We start from the raw sequence: 18,436 nt of genomic DNA, 5'->3' as shown, positions 1-18,436 counted from the left end.
TTTACTGAAGCGGTGGATCCAGCCCACTGCACTGCCAGACGTATTAATATTTTCAGAGAAAAATTTCACAGCACACAATTTTTCACAGTGCATGGCTGAAGCTTAAGCAGAAACTTTTGTGGGAACACTGAGCTCGAAGTTGACGAATTCAATCTTGGCTATCTGAGACAGCCGAGACTATGGAGTCATACTTCGTAGAGACTTTTGTGCTTCTCCAACAGACCCAGTCTGCCTTTCTCCTGTTGATTTGAACGACAGCAATTATTCTACGTAAAATACAAGCGCTCCGACCATTGTTGTAAGCTTATCGAGTTTTTGACTTACTGAAATAAATTGATGGGAGAGCGGGGCATCAGTCGGATTGTTTGCAAGCCTGGCAAGACCAAGCTTCAAAGCTCTCAATTGACGTCTTATTGTAGGTGCCCTCTGCAATCGCGGAACAGCGCCAAGGTGATAAGGTCTCTTACAGAACATACATGTTAGAAATTTGCCATCTGTTGGAAGCAAGCACAAGGAATGATTATTCGACATCTTGGTGCAGTCAGCGGCAAGCAAAGATTTATAAGAGAAACATGTCGACACGAAGAGCTCAACTGCCAATTAGAAAAATAAGTAGTGGCCAGCAGGTAATGGTTTGCCGCTGACTGCACAGGGGTGCGGTTGAGGGAGGTTTTAAAGGCCAATTCCGGCGATATGGTGACCATGGGAAGGTAATGGTGCTTTTATGTTCCTGGGACACCCTTGTGACGCGCCCAATAGCATGAATGCTCAACGAATTGGAAAATAATTTTTAATTACCAAAAATCTCAATACCGAAACCGAAACACAACTCGGTGCGCTTCTTTTATTAACGTAATTATTTGCCCGACGCTGCCCAGAACCTGCCTGATTGTGCATAATGCCTACCAGATATTCACCTGTCAACGCCATCCGCGGCTATCGGCCAAAAACGCTTACGCTGTTATGGTGAATATATGGTGATTTGTGCGTGAATCACAACGCAACACCACTTGCCACCTATCGCACGCCCACCAACACGGAAAAGGAAATCGCATGCTCAACCAGCGAAGGGCTGCCCAAACTCAACGTTGGGCCAAACCCACAGATTTCATAGCAGACAAGCAGACGCTGAAGTGGCTCATCAGTTCCGTCACATCCGCCAGGCAAAACCCAACGTCGTACACACAATGTTGCCAATAATTCTGGCAAACGAGGGGAGCGCAACACAATCGGCCGACTCAAAATGACAGAGCGCTCTGTCCAGAGCACTTTGTCCTTTTTTGTCTGCCGTTTCAGTTTTCCTGCTATGCGCTCGACCGTGTCACGTATTCAGCTGGCGTAGGTTTCGGGGGGACGCTTGGAAAAAAAATGTGTGCCTCCATCGGGACAGATAGCGGCGTTTGTCACGAGTGTGCCATATTGACGATATGTCATTTGTACAGCTCTTTTCTATAGTTGAGGCTTCACTTGGCCAAAGATATAAATCTATATTGTTGGAAACGTTCGCAAAAAATATTATGTATTAAGAATATCTGGTGTTTATAGTCCCATAACCAACATGTTAGCAGAGATGCCGTGGTGGAGGGCTCCGGAAATTTCGGCCACCTGGGGTTTTCTTAGGTATGCCCAAATCTGAGCACAGTGGCCTACAGTATTTTGCCTCAATCAAAAATTCAGCCGCCACAGCCAGAATTTGGTCCTGTGACCTGGGGGTAAGCATCCAAGTGCCTTAGCCACTGGAGTACAGTGGCGGGTGGAATAAATGTGTGATAATTATGGGCAACATGGAACGAGCAGTGCCTGTGTTGCATTGCTAACTCAAATACCGATGTAAAAATAAAATTAACCCGGATTACGCAGGGTATTAAGCATTTAGAGATAAGCTGGCCTCCCAACTCCATTCCCGTAGGCAAATTGATGGCTCTCCCACTATTTATGAAAAAAAAACGCAAATTAATTTTGCAATCCCTGCACGATATTCTAATCAGCCCATTGAGAAGACGAAAGGGCAAGCGTGTCTTTAAAGAACAGTGCGACATTCCAATTCTTTCTCTGTCCTACATGTGATAAACGTGCTACTTTCTGAGGGAAGATTTGGTTCATTTGGCAGGGGTGGGTTTTTTGCGGATTATGTATAGGCAAAGATTGGAACTTCCCTTTTTCACTAACATTGAGTGTGCCGAGTTAACACAACAATTAGTTTACTTGCTCGGTGTTAATATCAGCGAGCAAATGTGTGAATTGGGGCACAGTTCTCGCCAGAAATATTTTGTTAGTTCCTGCTTCGTCGGTCTGTCTGTGTTCCTTCGTGAGTTCATGTTTTTTGTATATATATATATATATATATATATATATATATAGTAATCCACACTACTAGGCGTTCTGCATAAACTGCCATATTGTCCTGTAGTGGGAATAAATATAAAAAAAAGAGTATGAGGAAGCAAGTATTTCTTATGTTTTTATTGTTTTCGGACACATTTCTTGAAGCACAGTGCGCAAGGAATTCGTTTATAAGCGCGCAAAATCCACACAACAGGCGCGGGCTTGTTTCCGTAACATTTCAATATTGGAATCTTGTAACGTAGCTCTTATTCACCGAATAAATAAGAAACAAGCTGTACATGACGCTTTAATATGCAGGAGGGCTAAGTTATGACGTAGCACGCGTTAAAGCCTGAGCAACACTCGAGTTCATAGCCCGTTGTGGGAGCGTCCCGATTTCACCTCTGTCATCGGTCGCTGCTGAAGTGCTTGACCCACCAAGGCTTCCTCTAGAAGAATTCTTCAATGTGCCTGTTTTCATTTGTTTGGCATCTTTTGCAGTCTGTCCTTCCCCAGCCTGCACCCTTACCGTCACGTTCAAGCGGTTATAAGCAGAAGCATCTGGCGTCTCGTCGGTGCTGACCACAACATGGGCGGTGTTCTGCGAGGCCTCTGCCATGTGGGTGGTCTGCGTCACACTGTTCTTCACAACAACGCGTTTCGTTGCAGTCCTATTTGCGAAGCTTGCACTGGATGCTGGCGAAACCTCGTCTGAGACTCTTCTGACGGTACCAGCCCGCAGACCTGCCTTCTTAGTGGCCGGAGGCCTTTTTTGATGCTTGACCACTGACTTGACTTCGTGGGACACTCGCCTGCTGTCTCCTGTGAAGTGATGAGAGACCGCCTTGTGTTTGGAATGTGTCTCACTGTTTCGGTCCCGGTTGGACTGCTTCTCTAAAGCACTGCTCGCCACTCTGACGCGAGAGTGTCGTCGGGTTGTGTTTCGACGAGCTCGCTGCTTTGACATGACAGCCGCCTCCAGGGGCTTGTCCTGCAACGAGAATGGGTGCCTTGTCAACTATTGCGTACAGTCTATGTTGAAATGGGTCAAAGTTTGACTAACTGCAGTCATTAAAGCGAAGGACGAATGGTTCGTCCAACAGGGAGTAAATGCGTGAGAGTAATGAAGAGACCAACGGGGAGGGTAACTACGCGCCCATGGCCTTATTCCGCACTCTCAGCCCTGTCGGCTGTATACAAGAAGTGTTATATCGGCTCTACGCCACAGTTAAAGTGAAGCATTATGAAACGAATACAAGCTGTTACGAGTGGCAAGTTCAACACTCGTCGGTGCACACAGCAAGCGAACGAGCGCCCTCGTGTTTCTACCATACCGAGCGGCTGGCACGGATGGACGGAAAACAAGTGAAAGCCTGCGAGCATGGGCACTGCGCATAACATGCTTTAATGTGCTGAAATAGTAAGAAATACGAAGAACACTGACAGTGCGAACGAAAGTAAGCTGTTCGTCAGCGGTCGTGTTTCCGAAAATCACTGGCCGCCACAACTTCCAAGTGATATTAGAAAAAGTAGGCTTTGGCACCAAGCCGGCCGGGGGTGTGAGTGCATTACCAGCACAGGTGAAGGAAACGTCGCATACAAACGAATCATCATGCGGCCGGCAGCGCATTGCGAGTGACTATAAACATGGTGAAAGCAGACTGTCTGCGAGCCGCCTCGTAAAACATACATGTATCTACATCACTTCATAATAGGCCGTGGACACCAATCTATTTTTAATTTCAGTCTGACTACACGGTGCATGTTGTGTAACCGCCAGTGGTCGCTTAACCGTACTCTTCGTAAGCCTACCGACGCTGTCGTCAAGCCGACACGGTGGCATCGGCAGGGCGCCTGAGAACTTCACGGGCTTTCCTGCATAAGTGGCGCTGCTATAGACGTTAGACTCTGCCCAGGCGGCGCTGCGGAAAACGCCGCCACTACCGCCCTTCTCTTTGGTTGGTGTTCAAGCGCGGTTTCTGAAAAATCAAGGACCTGGTAAGCTCCTTCACGAATCCAACTTCGCTTCAAAAGAGTAGGAAGCCCATCAAATCAAAATGCAATGTTTCCGTTATTTCGGAGTGCTGCAACTGGCAATCTCTAATTTCAAGCGAGCATCGCACGACATCGAGTTCGAGGCTGGCGCTTCGACGTGCGTTCTGTAAAGCCGAATTGCGTAAATTAGGGCGTACACATTTTGCGGAAAAAGGAATGAGTACACGAGCAATACACCTTATAATCAGTGGTATAAAGCTCGTTTTATCCGAAACGAAACACCCCGTTGATTTTCGCCATTGCAGTTGCATTCCACATCTCGCTGCCCGTGCGTTTAACTGTTTTATTACGCATCTGATAATATACTGTTGACGGTTGTCTTCCATTTGTACAAACTGCAAATGGGAATACATGCATGTCCACTTTCTCGGTGTACAATTCCAAAGGCAAGACAACGGCTTCCCAGATAGCTCCGGCAATCGTGGAGACGAACAGTAAGAAAAATTTGCTTGTGGTGACGAACAACATTTCGTGTATAATGTAAATGCAAGGTCACAAGCGGTATCAGCGTCGGTACAGAAGCAGCAAGAGCCAGCCGGATGTACGGGCAGCGTCGCAGCAGCAACCAGGCAGTCTTAGCTCGTGCCTCGCGCCAACGTGTCGATGTCGCTGCAGTAGTGGGCATTCCTCTTCAGTATACATCGTCCCCCGTCGGAAAAGGAGCCATCCTGGCGACTCACGGTGAACAGAGTACGAGCGGATCGTAATAAGGTTTCAGCCATTGTACGTGAACAGTTTCACGTCCCCGAAAGCGCTGGTCTGTGGATGGCGTAATGGGTTCGACGATGTAGTTAACTGGTGAAGTCTACGAGACAATGCGGTAGGGTCCCTGGTATTTTGAAAAAAAAAACTTTGAGGAAAGGCCTGTAGGCACAGCGGGAACCCAAACCCACACAAGAGTGTCCGGAACAAAGTTAGGGTACGGGTGGTTATCGTCACGCCGAGATTTTTGTCTCCATTGGTCGATGGTTGTGAACGACTGGGCGAGCTTACGGCATTCCTCGGCGTGGCGGGCAGCTTCAGAGATGGGCGTAGACTCGGAGGAATCGGAGTGGTAGGGCAGAATGGTATCTAGTTTGGCGGAAGGGTCTCGGCCATATAACAAGAAAAATGGTGAAAAGCCCGTAGTCGCCTGTGGGGCAGTATTGTAGGCGTATGTCACAAAAGGCAGAATGAGGTCCCAGTCGGAGTGGTCTGAGGCAACATACTTTGATATCATATCCCCTAGGGTACGGTTGAATCTTTCCGTCAATCCATTTGTCTGCGGATGGTAGGCGGTGGTAGTCCGGTGAATGATACGACATTCGGCAAGGAGTGCGTTGACGACTTCAGAGAGGAATACACGTCCTCTGTCGCTGAGAAGTTCACGCGGTGCGCCGTGACGGAGAATGAAGTGCCACAGGAGAAAAGAAGATATGTCGCGTGCCGTGGCAGCAGACAAAGCGGCTGTTTCTGCGTATCGCGTCAAATAGTCGACAGCGACAACAATACGTGAATGGAAGAGGCCCGTACAGATCGATCCCAACGCTGTCAAAAGGCCTGGCTGGGCATGGGATTGGCTGGATCGGACCAGATGTAAGATGAGGCAGAGCTTTCCGTTGTTGGCACTGCGGGCATGACTGAATGTACTTGCGCAAATAGGTGTACATGCCTCGTCAATAAAAGCGGGAGGAAAGCCGAGCGTATGTTTTGAAGATGCCCGCATGTGCGCACTGAGGGTCAGCGTGGAAATCTGAAAATATTGCAGCACGAAAATGGCGAGGTATGACTAGCAACCACTTTCGGCCGTCAGACTAGTAATTCCTGCGATAAAGGAGGCCATCGCGGACCTCAAGGTGAGCCGCTTGACGGCGCAACGTTCGAGAAGATAGAGAAGTCCACGGATCTGAAAGAAATCGCAAAAGAGAGCTGATCCAGTCATCCTTGCGTTGCTCAGACGCCATGTCACAGTTTTCTGGGAACGCAACCATTTCGTCCACGGCAGATAAACATGCAGAGTTTTCGGAGGACATAGGTGAGCGTGATGGAGCGTCGGCATCAGTGTGACGTCGGCCAGACCTGTAGACAACACGCATGTCGAACTCTTGCAACCGCAAAGCCCAGCGAGCTAAACGGCTGGAGGGGTCCTTCAATGTGGATAACCAACAAAGCGCATGGTGATCAGTGACTACGTCGAAAGGGCGACCATATAGGTACGGTCTGAATTTACCTAGAGCCCATATAATTGCCAGACACTCCTTCTCTGTCACAGAATAGTTCTCCGCTTTGGTGAGGGTGCGGCTTGCGTATGCGACTACATACTCCTGGAATCCCGATTTGCGCTGCGCGAGCACGGCACCGAGTCCAACACCGCTGGCATCGGTGTGTACCTCCGTCGGGGCAGTCGGGTCGAAATGACGCAAGATTAGCGGCGAGGTTAACAGGTGGCGCAACTTTTCGAAAGCATTGTCACAGGCGGGTGACCAAGCGTATCTTTTCGAGTCACTACGTAGAAGTTCAGTCAAGGGGCGGTGATCATAGCGAAATTCCGAATAAAGCGGCGGAAACACGAGCAGAGGCCAAGAAAGCTGCGCAGATCCTTCAGAGACGCAGGTTTAGGGAACTCTGCAACTGCCCGAAGCTTGGCGGTGTCAGGAAGAATGCCCTCTTTAGATACAACATGACCAAGGATGGTGAGCCGACTTGCGCCGAAGCGGCATTTTTTCGGGTTGAGCTGAAGGCCGGCGTCAGTTAGGCACTGCAGCACTTCATCTAGCCTGCGGAGATGCGTTGGAAAATCCGGTGAAAATATAATCACGTCATCCAAGTAGCACAGGCATGTTTTACACTTCAGGCCACGCAAAAGATTTTCCATCATCCGCTCGAATGTTGCGGGTGCGTTGCAAAGACCAAAAGGCATGACACAGAATTCGTAAAGGCCATCAGGTGTGACAAAGGCCAGGCTGATCTTCAGGTGCCAGAGGGACTTGCCAGTAGCCACTCCGTAAGTCAATGGAAAAGAAGAACTCCGCACCTTGGAGGCAGTGAAGGGCATCGTCGATTCTCGGTAACGGGTAAACGTCCTTTTGAGTTATTTTGTTAAGACGATGGTAGTCAACACAGAAGCGAATTGACCCGTCCTTCTTCTTAACGAGAACGACTGGAGATGCCCAAGGGCTGTTCGAAGGCTGGATGATGCCACGCTTGAGCATGTCAGCTACTTGGTCATCGATAACCTGGCGCTCGGCTGCGGACACGCGATAGGGTCTTTGACACAATGGCGCATTGGTACCCGGTTTGATGCGGTGACACACGGCTGACGTGCGGCCGAGGGGAGTATGCTAGCAGTCGAAGGAATAACGGAACTTGTTCAGCAGTCGTAGAAGCTGAGCACGTTGCGAAACGGTTAACGTGTCGGCGATGGAGCTGCTCAGTACGTCCGGCCTAGTAGTCTGCGGCGAAGAGGCACAGGTCACTCCGGTGACTTCGTGTTCGGCGGAAGGACCAGCCGGCATGTCGATAATTGCAGAAGGGTCGAGACTGTAAACGCGCCCGACGCACTCACCCCGAGGTAGTGTTACAGGACATGACAACAGGTTCGAAATGAGCAGTCTGCTGATGCCGTCATGAAGTTCTAGAAGGGCATAAGGTAGCGGCGAACACGTGCGACGAACGAAAAGAGCAGATGGCGTGAAAAGGGCACTAGATTCGCCGAGAGAGTTGCAAGAACCATGGTAAGGGCAAAAGAGTACGGCGGTATGATGACGTCTTCAGCAACAAATAGTTTGTCCCCGGTGTCATGAGCATCATATAATGGAGCGTCGTCAAACACTTCAAATGTCACCTCAGTGCGAGAGCAGTCGATGACGGCCTTATTTGCGGAGAGAAAATCCCAGCCCAAAATGAGGTCATGGGAGCAAGAATCCAACGCTAGCAATTCAACGACATAAATGAGGCCATCAATCGCGATGCGAGCAGTACAGGCAGCGGCCGGTGTGACGTGATCTGCGCTGGCTGTACTAAGTGATATACTTGCTAGTGGCGTCATAACTTTTTTGAGTAAGCGGCAGAGTCTAGCACTTATCACTGAAACTGCGGCACTAGTGTCGACAAGAGCGAGTGCAGCGACGCCGTCCACATGTACGTCCGGAACATTCATTGGTGAAGTGAGAGGCTTTGGTCTTTTCGCTGGCGACGCAGTTCCTGCCTCTGGATTTGCGGCAATCAGTTTTCCCGCGCCGGCGATGAAGGACGACGACGCATCGGCGATAGCGAGCGGTGTCGAGGTGATGGCGAGCGGCGGTTAACAGGAGGGCGGTGGTCGGCGTACGATGACGTATGGTCGGGGGGCTTACAGCCTGTGAACGAAGGGCGCGGTGGCACAGAAAGGGCAGGTTCGAAGGTCTGGTCGTAGCTCTGGCGGTAGACAGGGACGCGCCAACGGCAGTATCGCGCTATGTGGCCAGGTAGCCCACAGGCAAAGCATATTAGGCGATTGTCGAGTGTACGCCATTGTCCACAACTCTGGACCGACCTTGACTGAGCGAACCGAGGAGTGGGTCGGAGCGGCAGGGCTGAGGGAAATGTCGTAAAAGTCTGAAGAGGTGGTCGAGCCGCCACTTCAGCATAGCTTAGAGGTGCATTTACCTCGGCACAAGCAACAGGGCTCGGTAATGATGAAGTGTCACGGGCAGATGACAGAGGCGCGCAAGCTTGCTCCTGGATGACCTGGCGAATGTTTGCTGGCAGAAGTGACGGTGGTTGGCCGGCTGTTGATAGCAGCGATAGCTGACGAGCGACCTCAGCACGAACAAACTCTTTGATCTGCGATAGCAGCGACTGAAGGTCAGATGTGGTGGTCAGGCTTGAGAGGGTGTCATCCGGGACCGCAGGGCGTCGCGTGAGAAGACGCTGTCGTCGCAGCTCGTCCAAACTTTGACACAACTCGATGCCCTCAGAGACAGTGACAGGGTTCTTGGAGAGCAGCATTTGAAAGGCGTCGTCGGAAATGCCTTTCATGATATGTCGCACCTTGTCAGTTTCTGCCATCGACGGGTTGACACGCCGGCAGAGGTCGAGGATGTCCTCTATGTACCTGGTGAATGTCTCACCAGTTTGTTGGGACTGGCTTCGTAGGCGTTGTTCTGCGCGAAGTTTGCGCACACCAGGGCGTCCAAAAACATCTGCGATGCAGGTTTTCAAGGTGGTCCAAGTGGGGATATCCGCCTCATGGTTTCTATACCACAGCTTGGCAACATTCGTTAAATAAAACATCATGGTACCAAGCTCTGTGGGATCGTCCCATTTAATAGTAGCGCTGGCTCGTTCATAAGATTCCAGCCAATCCTCAACGTCTTTCTCGTCGGTGCCGCTGAAGATGTCGGGTTCTCGCAAGAGCTGGGCACCGGGACAGCTCCTGCGTAGCAAGGCCGGGGGGGGGGGGGTGTGAAGACAGCGTCGTCAGGCATGACAGACGGCAGCTTTCGGCTACGCAGTTACAGGACGGGAAGACCGCAGCACTCTCCACCAAAATATAATGTAAATGCAAGGTCACAAGCGGTATCAGCGTCAGTACAGAAGCAGCAAGAGCTAGCCGGATGTATGGGCAGCGTCGCAGCAGCAACCAGGCTGTCTTAGCTCGTGCCTCGCGCCAACGTGTCGATGTCGCTGCAGTAGTGGGCATTCCTCTTCACTACACGTGGTTTACTTGTTCGCATTTGCTATCTGACGCTGAAACGTAAAACCTTCAAAGCCCACGTGCGTGAACTGTGCAGTGGCAGACACCTCAGATTGTTGGCAGTCTCGAAGTGAGCTATGTTTATCGTGAGTGTCATCAGTCTACCGCTGCATGGTGCAGCGGTAGATCCATCCATCCATCCATCTCTTCATCCACCCACCCACCCACCCACCCACCCACCCACCCACCCACCCGTTTCGTTCACATGGCATGTTGCAAAACTGGTATGGTATGACATGTTTGCATGGCGAACACAAGCTACAGACCCTAACATGAAAATAATGACATGCGTGTCATGTAACAACTTGACTACATGCCGCGCTCAGGATGCGCTCATGGCCGCTTCGCTAGCGTCAGATATACCAAATTTGGTATTACGGTACGTAAATCGATGACGAAGATATGTGACTGCTTCAAACATGATAATCATTAGACGCGTGTCATGTAACAACATGATGACGTGCCACGCTCATGATGCCCTGGCAGCCGTATCGCTAGCTTCACTTATACCGAATTCGGTATTACGGAACGTGAATTGATGACGAAGGTATGATACTGGTGCAAACATGATAAACATGAGATGCGTGTCATGTAACAATAGGACTACATGCTACGCGCATGATGCGCTCACGGCCGTTTCGGTAGCTTCACATGTACAAACTCTGTATTACGCGAGGCGAATGGATGACAAATGTAAATGACACATCCAAACATGATAATAACGACATGCGTGTCATGTAACAACATGACTACATGCCACACTCATGATGCGCTCGCGGCCGTTTCGCTACCTTCATATCTGCCAAATTTGGCATTACGTGACGTCAATGGAGGACGAAGGTATATGACTGGTGCAAACATGATAATAATGAGATGCGTGTCCTGTGAGAACATGACTACGTGCCACTGTCAAGGCGCCAATACATTCCGACGTGACGCTCACCGGCGTTCATTTCGTCGGGTCACGCCGGCGTTACCACGCCAGGCACCGGTCCTGCCATATACTCGCAGGCACGCGCCGCGCTGCGTTGCTTTGACGCATGCGCGTTTCAGCCCGTCCGCCGTCCCTACCTACGTCACGAAAAGAGGGAGACGCAGTGTCTTATAGGTAACGCATGCATCGGCGTGAAATGCAGCATGTCGCATTTCACGCCGGTTCCCGTCGGGCCGCGCCGACGGATGCTGGTCGCGACGGTCGAGCCTAGCGTCCGACTATAGAGTGCTCGTGTTTTGCTAACGTAGCGTTGGTGTGCCCAGCCGGCGCACGTGTCAACGCTAAATTGGAGGATATTCAGCCCTTCATGATGCGTTTGCGGCCGTTTTGCTAGCTCCAGATATACCGAATTTGGTGTTACGTGACGTCATTGGATGACAAAATATATGACTAGTGCAAACATGATAATTCTGACACGCGTGTCACGTAAGAACATGACAACATACCACGCTCATAACGTGCTCGCGGACATTTCGCTAGCTCCACATATACTAATTTTGGTATCACGTGACGTGAATAGATGACGAAGGTAAACGACACATCCAAACATGATATGCATGACATAGAAGACATGTACGATATCATTTACCTCCATTTCTTAAAGTTGTGCTGATTTTGAAGTGAAATATCAACCTTTCTCATTCGTGCTTCGCATATCATAGATTCCCTCTGTACGCGGGATCTTCCAATTTTTATTATCAAAATCAATTCTTTGCGCTTGTCCATCCTTCGGAATATATTTTGTTGTATATATGTGGACGACGTCCAGCTTGGCTTTAGATCTTGCAATCTGGCCATGAGTGAGCGGAAGGTTCAGCTTGGTTTGAACAAAGTCTCCGATTGGGAAGAAAACGGGTTCCAGCTGAATGCACAGAAAAGCACACATGTCTTCTTCTCTAGGTAGAGAGGCATTCATTTTGAACCTGATATTCAACTAAATGGGGGACGTCTTGATGTTAGTACTGAACATAAATTCTTAGGCCTAACATTGGACACTAAGCTCAGCTTAGTGACATGGAAGTAATGATTATTAGGACTTCCATGTCATGATAATCATGACACGGAAGTCATGTATGGCATCGTTTACCTCCACTTCGTAACGTTGTGCTGATTTTAAAGTGACACGTCAACCCTTATTATTCGGGCTTCGCATATCATCGATTCCGACTATACGTTGGATCTGCTAATTTTTTTTCTGAGTGTTCAATACGCCAACACACCTAATATTTAGAGGTCGCGGGATCAAATCCTGGCTGTGGTGGCTGCATTTCCGATGGAGGCGGAAATGCTGTAGGCCCGTGTGCTCAGATTTGGGTGAATGGTCAAAAAAGCCCAGGGGGTCGAAATTTCCGGAGCACTCCATTTGGCGTCTCTCATGGTTTTGGTGGTTTTGGAACGTGAAACCCCGCACATAAATCAAGCAACCTCATAATTAGCTCAATCGTTGTTTCGCCCACGCTAGTTTCACCCGGTTGCGCAGCAAACTGTACAAAGGAGTCGAGCTTTGCACTACCCAAAACTGTAACAAAACTGATTGTTGACCTAGTTGGTATTTGCTTAATGACATACTTTGGCCGCAAGTATCACGAACACAAGGTCTTGATACGCAAGTATACGTAATATTTGCGGCGAAAGGGGGTCATTACCCCAAACTGCGTCGACAGGCAGTGCTGCGTGTCTGCAAAACTCCAATCTTACGTCTATGTTTGTGTGAGCGTAGTGCGAACGCTTGTTCGGCCGACAGGGTCGAATGCCTGTTGATAATTTATACTTTCTAACTGAAGAGATGTTGAAGATTAGCTGAATTCATATTCAACCATCGGTGCGCTTCGGTGTAAATGAATGAGCCCACGTACGTTTTCACGTAACACGCTGCCAATGTTTTTTTTTGTTTTTTGACGCCGAGCAAAAGTCTCCCATTCGACACTACACGGGTGGTCAATACACTGTGCCGGTATATATTCGGTAGTTCTCTTCACTGCAGCGTAGGCAATCAGTGTTAGCGGTGCGTTACATTGAAATATTATATATGTTGAATGCCCCATATATTGCGTTCTTCTATGTTGAATTACCATCGAAAATACTCCACACAGAAAAAGGGACGCCATTTTTCCCATTAGTCTAGATGGTTCAACTGTTCATTCCAATGGATCATTCTACGAGGACCAACATTGCAACCGGTCAGGGTAATAGCTAGGGAGTAACAATTGAACCTTTGTAGTTATTGGTAGCGCGTCCAAAATTGGTTCAAAATCTGTGGCACTTAGTGCCCTAAAGGAACAATGGCATACCCCATTTTAGTCCTTTTCGGCTTTGAGTGCAACATTACAGACGAAGGAGAGTAGTATACAAAATTAAAGGGCACTATAAGCACTGGTAAGAGGGCGCTGTCTAGCTGCCAGTTATTGTGCTTGTCTCTCTTTCTACGCCCAACAGGGGACACCACAGGCGCTCAGATTTGCACCGGAAGAGGAAGAAAGATGCCGCTGCCATGTCGATCACTAAAGCGCGTCTCTATATGTGGAGAGAAATGGTGAACTGAGGTCAGACCTGTCAGCCGCGAGACTTCTGTAGGGCAGTGCGTGTCATTCGCTATTGTTGCAATAATTTCCTCGTGTTATTTTTTGACAAGACAGTGCTTTATACCGGGCTTCACGAAGACCTAAGTGACGTATTTGTGTCACGGGAATGACGTCAAAAATACTCACGATCAGAAAGCAAAGAAAAAAGATTTTCAACGGCAGTTGAAGCACCGTCCTTTCAGCCCGCGACATCAAAGACCGAGAACGCCACCCATTGCGCCACGGCCACATGCACTCAAGTTTTCCTAACGCAACTCCTGTATCTAACACTGTTCTTTCACAGTGCTCCTGATGAAGTTTATGTAATGCATCATCACCGTGACATACAAGATCACTTTTTGAACGCGTCATTCCTACGCGTCCACCCAACTCGGCACTTTTTCATCAGGGGAAGCGCAATTTTGTCGATGCATTGACATAGCGCCAGGTGACGACATTTATTTATTTAATTACAGTATACTGCAGTCACAAAAGACCATTCAGATGGCAAATCACACAGTTGCAAGTTTACAAGCACAGGTGGAGCCGTAGAGCACAAAAGCCAACAGAAGAGAGAACAAAGGAAATGTATCCGTATATCTAGAAATATTACGAAAACAGAAAACAACAGCGCTACCTTACTCGACTACAAAATAATACAGTTCACTAAAGAGTGATGCATATATGGGATTGCAAAAAACGCGTCCTCACCCTTCCGCTTTAAATACTTTCATACTATAGTTTGAAACACATAACATCTGGCAATTGTAGAGAAGAAACAACAAAAGCCCTTCCCGAAATAAGTTGAGTGTGTAAATACAGTATTTGCAATTTATGAAGTAAGACTGTAAAAAAAGCAGAAAACGAAATAAAAAAATCGAAGAAATAAATAAAAGGTCGCATGAACACTAAGTCGTTTATTGCATTTCTAGATGGGTGAGCATTTTTAGATGGGTAAGTAGTGAACCTTTAATTGTATTTGAAGATTCTTAAGAAACAATATTTTTTAGGAAGTGAATTCCAATCTGAAATGGTTCGTGCAGAGTACTTGAGAAGAGTATTGCGCGTTTGATAAGAAAGTAGATTATGTGCATGTCCATTTCTCGACGTGCGTGATAAAAATGGCTGAAGATACGCACGCGCATTCATAATAAGTCTGTTGTGATAAAGCAAAAATACAAATTGAAGTCTTGATATTTTTCTGTGTTGCTCTATTGTTGGAATCTTATTTGCAAGCATAGGAGTAAACGGTGAATTTGTTGTTTTATGTTTGCTGGACATGAAGCATACTGCCTGCCTCTGTACCACCTCGAGCCTATGCATATCTTTTTTGTAGTGAAGATCCCAAGCTACGCTTGCGTATTAAACACAGGTTTTGTAAGCGAGAAGTTCCGCATCGGTGGGCGCATTTCTCAATCTGTGCCCACGTAAGCCAAGTTTGCGAGTAGCTGCTGTACAGATAGATTTATGAGGAGACCATGTTAATTTATTGTAAATGCCAAATATTTGTACTCCATAGCTTCTGCGAAGGTGTCATTACTCATTCTATACGTGGATAAAAAAGGTTGCCTTTTATTACTTGCGCGTAGCAGAAGTTCTCGGAGTTCAGGAACATTGACCATGTTGTGCACCAATCGTGAGTTTTCGCTAGGATGGTGTTTAATGAAATTCAGTCGTTTTGGCGAGTTAATATTTGGAAAATCAAACAATCATCGGCATACAGCCTAATTTGAACTTCAGAATACACAGCTGCGATAATATTGTTCACAAACGTCAGAAAATGAATTGGTCCCAATACGCTTCCCTGAGACACACCCGACGTATTTGGCAACCGCGTGGATGAGCACCCATTGACATCAACAAGCTGAGTACGGTTGGTCAAGCACTGCTTAATCCAATTCAAATTAAACAATTGTGGAACAAATTTTTAAAACTTGTTTAGGAGTTTACTGTGGTAATTGCGGTTGAAAGCTTTGCTGAAATCCAAAAGGAATAAATCAATATGACAGGGCAAGTTGAAAGTTAAAGCGACCTCATGAGTAGTAGTATCTAGCTTTGGGATTGTTGAAAGATTTTTACGATAGCCACGTTGGAGGTCTAACAGCAGTTTATACCGTTGAAATAATTCAGTTATGAAATGTACGAGTACGTGTTGAAATATTTTGCATAAGGATGACGTCAGGAATATCGGGCGGTAGTTTTTATTTTTAAGCACACTCCTTTTCATGAACTGCCACTACCCGGGCGACACGCCAATCACCTGTAATGATAGCAAGCTTTGAACAGGAACGAAAAATCGCAGTGAGGATGCGAGACACAGGCTTGGCTTGGCATACCAGCGTTAAAAAGCATCGGGAATTTTGTCCGGAGCGCCTGAAGATCTTGGTTCAAGGTTCAGTAAAAGAGAAAAGGCACGCTCAACACACAAACACACACACACACACACACACGCACGCACACACACGTATATATATATATATATATATATATATATATATATATATATATATATATATATATATATATATATATATATATATATATATATATATATATATATATATATATATATATATTGTTAAGGCGTTTATTAGCCGGCACACAGCGAGCATGCACAATGGTGACAGTAACGGCCAAGCACGGCCTCTTAGCGCGAGCGGCATCCTTCTTGGGTAGACCCACTAGAAGGCACCTGAGAGTTCGACCAATTTCAGTGTTCGGAAGCTTCTCTACAATTTCCCCGGGGTCGAAGAGGGAGCCGCCTGGTGACCTAACAGCTTGTCACTATGAGCGGGTCATAGTAAGTAAGCCTTCAGGCGCTCCACGTTGACGATGTCGCGCCCGCGATGGCGCATGTCCGAAGTTTGTTCAATTGGTTCGATCAGATAGTTGACCGGAGATGTGCGCTCAATGACACGGTAGGGGCCTTCGTATTTGGGAAGTAGTTTGGAAGAAAGGCCAGCTACAGAAGTCGGGATTGAGAGCCATACAAGAGAACCAGGAAGGAACGTGGGCTCAGAAGTGGCGGAGCCATCACGAATACTCTTCTGCCGCTCTTGCTCATGCGTCGTAAAAGTCTTGGAAAGCTCTCGACACTCTTCAGCAAGCCTGGCTGTCTCGGAAATAGGTGCACACTCAGATGGATCCGGCGTGTACGCGAGTATCGTGTCGATAGCGTGTGACGGGTGCCTTCCGTACAGCAAGAAGAAAGGGGAAAACCCGGTTGTGCTCTGAGGGGCGGTGTTGTAGGCGTATGTGATGAAGGGCTGTATAGTATCCCAATTCGTGTGGTTGGCGGCAACGTACATCGAAAGCATGTCGCCGAGGGTGCGGTTAAAGCGTTCGGTGAGACCATTCGTCTGCGGGTGGTAAGCAGTAGTTTTGCGCTGGACAGAATGGCACTCCGTGAGAATGGCTTCGACGACTTCTGACAAGAAGACACGGCCTCGATCGCTGAGAAGCTCCTGAGGTGGATCGTGGCGCAGTATGAATCGATGCAGTAGGAAGGACGCAACATCACGCGCAGTAGCCGCAGGGATAGCGGTGGTTTCGGCGTGTCGCGTTAAATGATCTACGGCGACGATGGCCCAGCGGTTACCAGCCGACGTCAGAGGAAGTGGTCCATACAAATCGATACTTATGCGCCCAAACGGACGCTCAGGGCAAGGTAACGGTTGCAGACTGGCTGGCGACATGTGTGCTGACGGTTTGCGGCGTTGGCAAGTGAGGCAGGAGCGAACGAACTGCTGCACGTAGCGGTACATCCCGCACCAAAAGTAGCGTTGTCGAATGCGATGGTAAGTTTTGAATACCCCAAAGTGCGCGCATTGCGGATCAGAATGGAAGGATTCACATATCTCTGACCGCAGACTGCGAGGTATCACGAGTAACCACTGCCGGCCATCGGCGTCGTAATTGCGTCGGTGTAGAAGGCCGTCACGGATGGCGAAATGGCGAGCTCGACCAAGGCACGCGTGGATGGCGTTGCGGATGGATCAGAGAGCAAGTCGATGAGCGGGCTGATCCAATTATCCTTTCGCTGTTCGGTAGCGATGATGTCAACATCAATGGCAGAAACAGCTGCCGAAGATGCTGAGCAGAGCACATCACCTTCAGGCAGACTGGAGCGCGAGAGGGCGTCGGCGTCAAAATGCTGGCGTCCATGGCGGTACAGCACGCGGATGTCGTAGTCTTGTAAGCGAAGAGCCCAACGGGCGAGACGGCCTGAGGGATCCTTCAATGATGAAAGCCAGCATAGTGCATGATGGGCGGTGACGACATCGAATGGGCGACCATACAAATAAGGTCGAAACTTTGTAAGGGCCCAGACGATCACCAGGCACTCTTTCTCCGTGACGGTGTAGTTTGTCTCGGCTATAGTGAGCGTACGGCTTGCATATGCTACGACATATTCAGGGAATCCAGGTTTGCGCTGCGCCAGGACAGCACCGAGGCCTACACCGCTGGCGTCTGTGTGCACCTCCGTCGGGGCCATAGGGCCGTAGTTGCGTAGAATGGGAGGGAGGAGACGTCAACAAATGGCGGAGCTTTGCGAACGCGTCGTCACACTCAGACGACCACGAATTGAGGGGCCCGTTACTTCCCAGGAGCTTCGTCAGCGGTGATATAATCGTGGCAAAGTTTCGTATGAAGCGTCGGAAGTATGAGCACAGGCCCACGAAACTACGCAGTTCTTTGACGGACGCAGGTTTGGGGAATTTGGCCACGGCCCGAAGCTTGGCTGGATCAGGCAGAATGCCATCCTTGCACACGACGTACCCTAGG

At 48.6% G+C, this 18,436-nt stretch overlaps 1 protein-coding gene across 1 annotated transcript in view; it reads right to left on the bottom strand.

The window, feature by feature from the left end:
• Nucleotides 1–2,436: 2,436 nt before the first annotated feature.
• LOC142783748 (uncharacterized) overlaps nucleotides 2,437–18,436 on the bottom strand; it is an 88,119-nt gene continuing 72,119 nt past the window's right edge. The window contains exon 2 of the mRNA XM_075882326.1: nucleotides 2,437–3,316. Coding sequence (XP_075738441.1) covers nucleotides 2,654–3,316 — 663 coding nt within the window. The 3' untranslated portion in view covers nucleotides 2,437–2,653. The remainder of the gene's footprint in view (nucleotides 3,317–18,436) is intronic.

The sequence above is a fragment of the Rhipicephalus microplus genome, unplaced genomic scaffold (genome assembly GCF_043290135.1).
Source record: "Rhipicephalus microplus isolate Deutch F79 unplaced genomic scaffold, USDA_Rmic scaffold_12, whole genome shotgun sequence".
In the NCBI taxonomy this organism is placed as follows: Eukaryota; Metazoa; Arthropoda; class Arachnida; order Ixodida; family Ixodidae; genus Rhipicephalus; species Rhipicephalus microplus.
The sequence above is the reverse complement of the archived record's forward strand: the minus strand, read 5'-3'. Positions and strand labels throughout refer to the sequence as shown.